The following is a 3868-nucleotide window of genomic DNA, read 5'->3' as shown; positions in this document are numbered from 1 at the left end:
TATTTTACTTTTCTTTTCAACTTAATTAAATCCAATCCATCTCCACATTCTGGGTTGAAGGTTAATTATCGGACACTCTGTATATACCTGTTACACAATTATTTCCTAGTTTATTTAAAAAACAATATTCACAATATATTAAATTTAAGAATTGATTATACAGTGCCTACCAAAAGCTCGGGGCCACCTAAATAATTTTTGAACGATTTGAAATATAGGATTGAAATAAGGATTCAATGGGATCACAAAGTCTATTATTTAATCACAAAAACACCCACCTCCCCACACCCCCAGCGGCCACGGGGAGGGGGGAGCCGAAAATCTCAAATGGCATGTTGGGTTGAGTGAGAACTCGTTCGAAAGGGCTTTCCGAGACGAAAACAACGCGAGATCGCCGAGGTCTCTACGATTTTTTTTCGCAGAGTTATGATCATTTGAACATTGAGATTTTGCGAGGGCCTACAGCGACAACAGAAGAAAGGTCAGGCTTCACGCGGACACACGCGTTCCTGTGTATGCGTGCGTGCGTGCGTGTGTGTGTGTGTGTGTGTGTGTGCGTGCGTGCGTGCGTGCGTGTTCGGCCAACTAAGGCAAGATCGCTAGCATGTCTGGCCAACTAAGGCAAGACCGAGATAGGAACACTGGCGTATGTGAAGGAATAAAAACACTAATTATTTAATCAAATGTTCAAATTGATGTCCTTCGACAACTTGGCAGTGTCTTAAACGAACGTAAAACGTTCCAATTACGTTAGTTAAAAAATCGGGAGTAGTATGTGGGCAGGTATGGCCCGTCAAAACATTCCCCCTCCACTCGACCCGCCGGCGCCACTAAACCACGCTCACCGGCGCCGGCGGGTCGAGTGGAGGGGGAATTTTTTGACGGGCCATACCTACCCACAGGCAAAAACTAATCGACTTTTGAAATAAGCAAATTATGACCGTCATTATTAGAGAGTTTGACAATTCTGACTCTTGATCAGTTACTTAATTTGCATATTGCATTTGCGGAAAAACTCTGTGGAGCTGTGCTGGATTCGAACCTGGGATCTCTGGGCTCTTGAGTCACGCGTCTTACTACTACGCTACTGCTATACCCTGATGGAAACTAGCTACTATATCGTCTACATACGGAAAGTATCGACGACGTCACTGCTTTTAGAAAAACTTTGTAAGATCTTGCTGGATTCGAACCTGGCACCTCAGGCTCTTGAGTCACGCGTCTTACCACTACGCTACCGCTATACCCTGATGGAAACTAGCTATATCGTCTACATACGGAAAATATTGACGTCACAAGTTTTGAAAAAAACCCTGTAAGGCCCTCTGTTGGATTCGAACCGGAGCCTCTGATTCTCGAATTAAGCCGTCTTACCACTATACGCTACCTGCTATGCTCTGATGGAAACTAGTTATATAAGCATATACATACGGTAAGTATCGACGTCACAGGTTTTAGAAAAACTCTGTAGGTCTTGGTGGATTCGAACCTGGGACCTCTGGGCTCTTGAATTACGCGTCTTACCACTACGCCACCGTTATACTCTGATGGAAACTAGCTATATCGTCTATATACGGAAAGTAGTGACGTCACAAGTTTTGAAAAACCCTGTAAGGCCCTCTGTTGGATTCGAACCGGAGCCTCTGACTCTCGAATTAAGCCGTCTTACCATCGTACTACTAACCTGTGTATCCCCATCGCTTTCGAACTCGAAAAATTAAGTTAAGTTGGGTTTTGTTACAACGAATTGGAGAACACTGGGGAAAAGAAAAGAGATGGAGAGAAAGAAATATACAACATTTTTATAAAATAAATTCACATTTTATTCTTATACATTTTTCTAATACAGGATTGGACCTGGTACATAGGGATATGATGATCTAGCGATTTGCGCTTACATTGACAAAAGATTTTCTTATACAATCGTACAATTAGCTGATCGTTTCGTTCGCAATCATTGGTAAACAAATTTTTAAAGGTATTGAGGTTATAACCCCTGCACATAAAGTAAAGAAAAACACAACAATAATGACCACAAGTCGTCGATAAGAGACCCTGTAACTGAGAGATATTCCATCGGTAAGTGGTGGAATTTCTTCTAAGACGCAGGAGAAATCGTGAGTCCCAGGGCGGCATCCCTTAGCTGTCAAAGTATGTAGCTGCTCCATTCTGATCGATGTAGAATGCAACCCAGTGCTGTCCTGGACGGTTGTGATTGTCTGTATTAGCGATTATTGCCGTCGATCTCGTCCACACCCTCGGTAGTCTGTCGGCTGGATAGACGTCTGTGTATCTGGCGTTGAGATGTTGCAGTGCGTGTTGAATTTCGAGCGAATTCATTTTATATAATTTCGTTTTACCTCTGGTAACGTGATTGTTATAGTTCTCGATGGTTCGACTGAATGTTCCAACCCGGTATTTGTTTCGTTTTCCTCTTCTTCAGACGATGACTCTTCACCCCCCGATTTGTAGGAATAGTTATTTTCACTCTCTTCCTCGCCAATTTTGGAGGACAAGCACTGAGCTACATAGACGCTGTCACGTTTCCTGATGTTGATTTGGCTTTGTTCGATGTACCAGTGTTTCAATTTGTATGCGTTGCGTAATGCACAATGATAACGACTGTGTTTTTTAAATGCGTGGAATGAGCAAGCTTCTACAAGTTCGCTGGATGAAAGATCGCTGGACATCGGCGAGATATTCTCCAGATTATACACGTTTCGGGCTAGTAAATTTTGCAAGTAGTTCGTTTTTTCCCTGCCCTTTGTCATGAAGTTACGAATATGTCTCGTAATTTCACGCAAGCGCGGATAAAAATATTTCGGATTACTCTCTCCATCGTACCACTCGATACCATGATAATTCTGTGAAAGCCAGTTATTTATACGTCTTGATTTTTCATTCAGTTCCACAAATGAATACTCTGGAGCTAAGATTCAATGACCGACGAATGACTCATTAATACCGACAATAGCCACCTCCTTGAGCATGTAGACATCGTTGCTATCACGGAAACATTGTACTTCGATAATGACATCCATGTTCCCTCTGTATACTCAATTTTACTTTCCCGAAACTATACTTTTCACGTCTCGAAATCGACTGAGCTCTTTTCTCAAAACTTTTACTCAGGAGGGTTATGATATTGAAAATCTTTACATTGGAAGGGGAATGACGTCGAAAAGAAAAGTGGGGACTCATTTTAACTGCTATAATCTACAATGACTTGAGAAGAATCTATTTCTAGCACGCTTTCAAATTCAGCATAAACTAAGCAGTTGATCGTTGTTGTGAGAGCTTTTTCGAAGCGTACTTCCATTCGCAAACTACCATGTTTCACAAGGTTCCATTGAGCAGCGCAATTAGCCGATAGATCAGGAGTGAGATCGAAGGCGAAAAGAGTATAACCAGCAGGATACTCTTCTCTGGATATAGAATTAGTTTCGTTTAAAAAGTGAATACCCGTTCCCGAGAAAAGGGTGTGATACGCCTCGGCGTAGAGCATCTCGTTACCAGAGAATTTTGGCTGTAACGGCCTGCTAGGGATTTGAGTTCCATCGACATACAGCGAAAAGAAATTTATTCCATAATGCTGGAAATTGAACGGATTTAAATGTCGGGCACCGTTAAATGCTTTGTTATCCACAAAACCGACAATTATACGCTTCGGTATTTGCCCAAGAATGACGTTGTCCAGTGTTTCTCCTACGACGCCACTATGAATCGTGAATGATTTAACTTCGACTCTCGTGAGCGGATATTTAGCAGTAATCCTGGTCAACATTTTCGTATGGGCGAGTAATATGCCTGGATTTATTCTAGCTCTTCTAATGAATAGTGTAGCATCTATAATGCGTATCCGCGACAT

At 42.1% G+C, this 3868-nt stretch overlaps 1 protein-coding gene across 1 annotated transcript; it reads right to left on the bottom strand.

Moving 5' to 3' along the window:
- Window positions 1–3202: 3202 nt before the first annotated feature.
- Window positions 3203–3868, bottom strand: LOC112588811 (uncharacterized protein F54H12.2-like). Its single transcript, XM_025299940.1, has one exon. It carries the CDS (start codon window positions 3866–3868, stop codon window positions 3203–3205), a length of 666 nt encoding a protein of 221 aa, XP_025155725.1.

The sequence above is a fragment of the Harpegnathos saltator genome, unplaced genomic scaffold, assembly GCF_003227715.2.
Source record: "Harpegnathos saltator strain DR-91 unplaced genomic scaffold, Hsal_v8.6 scaffold297, whole genome shotgun sequence".
NCBI classification, from domain to species: Eukaryota; Metazoa; Arthropoda; class Insecta; order Hymenoptera; family Formicidae; genus Harpegnathos; species Harpegnathos saltator.
The sequence above is the reverse complement of the archived record's forward strand: the minus strand, read 5'-3'. Positions and strand labels throughout refer to the sequence as shown.

What these genes read in the sequence shown, in the direction of transcription:
- LOC112588811 (XM_025299940.1), bottom strand. Translation starts at nt 3,868, where the DNA reads ATGTCGCGGATACGCATTATAGATGCTACACTATTCATTAGAAGAGCT.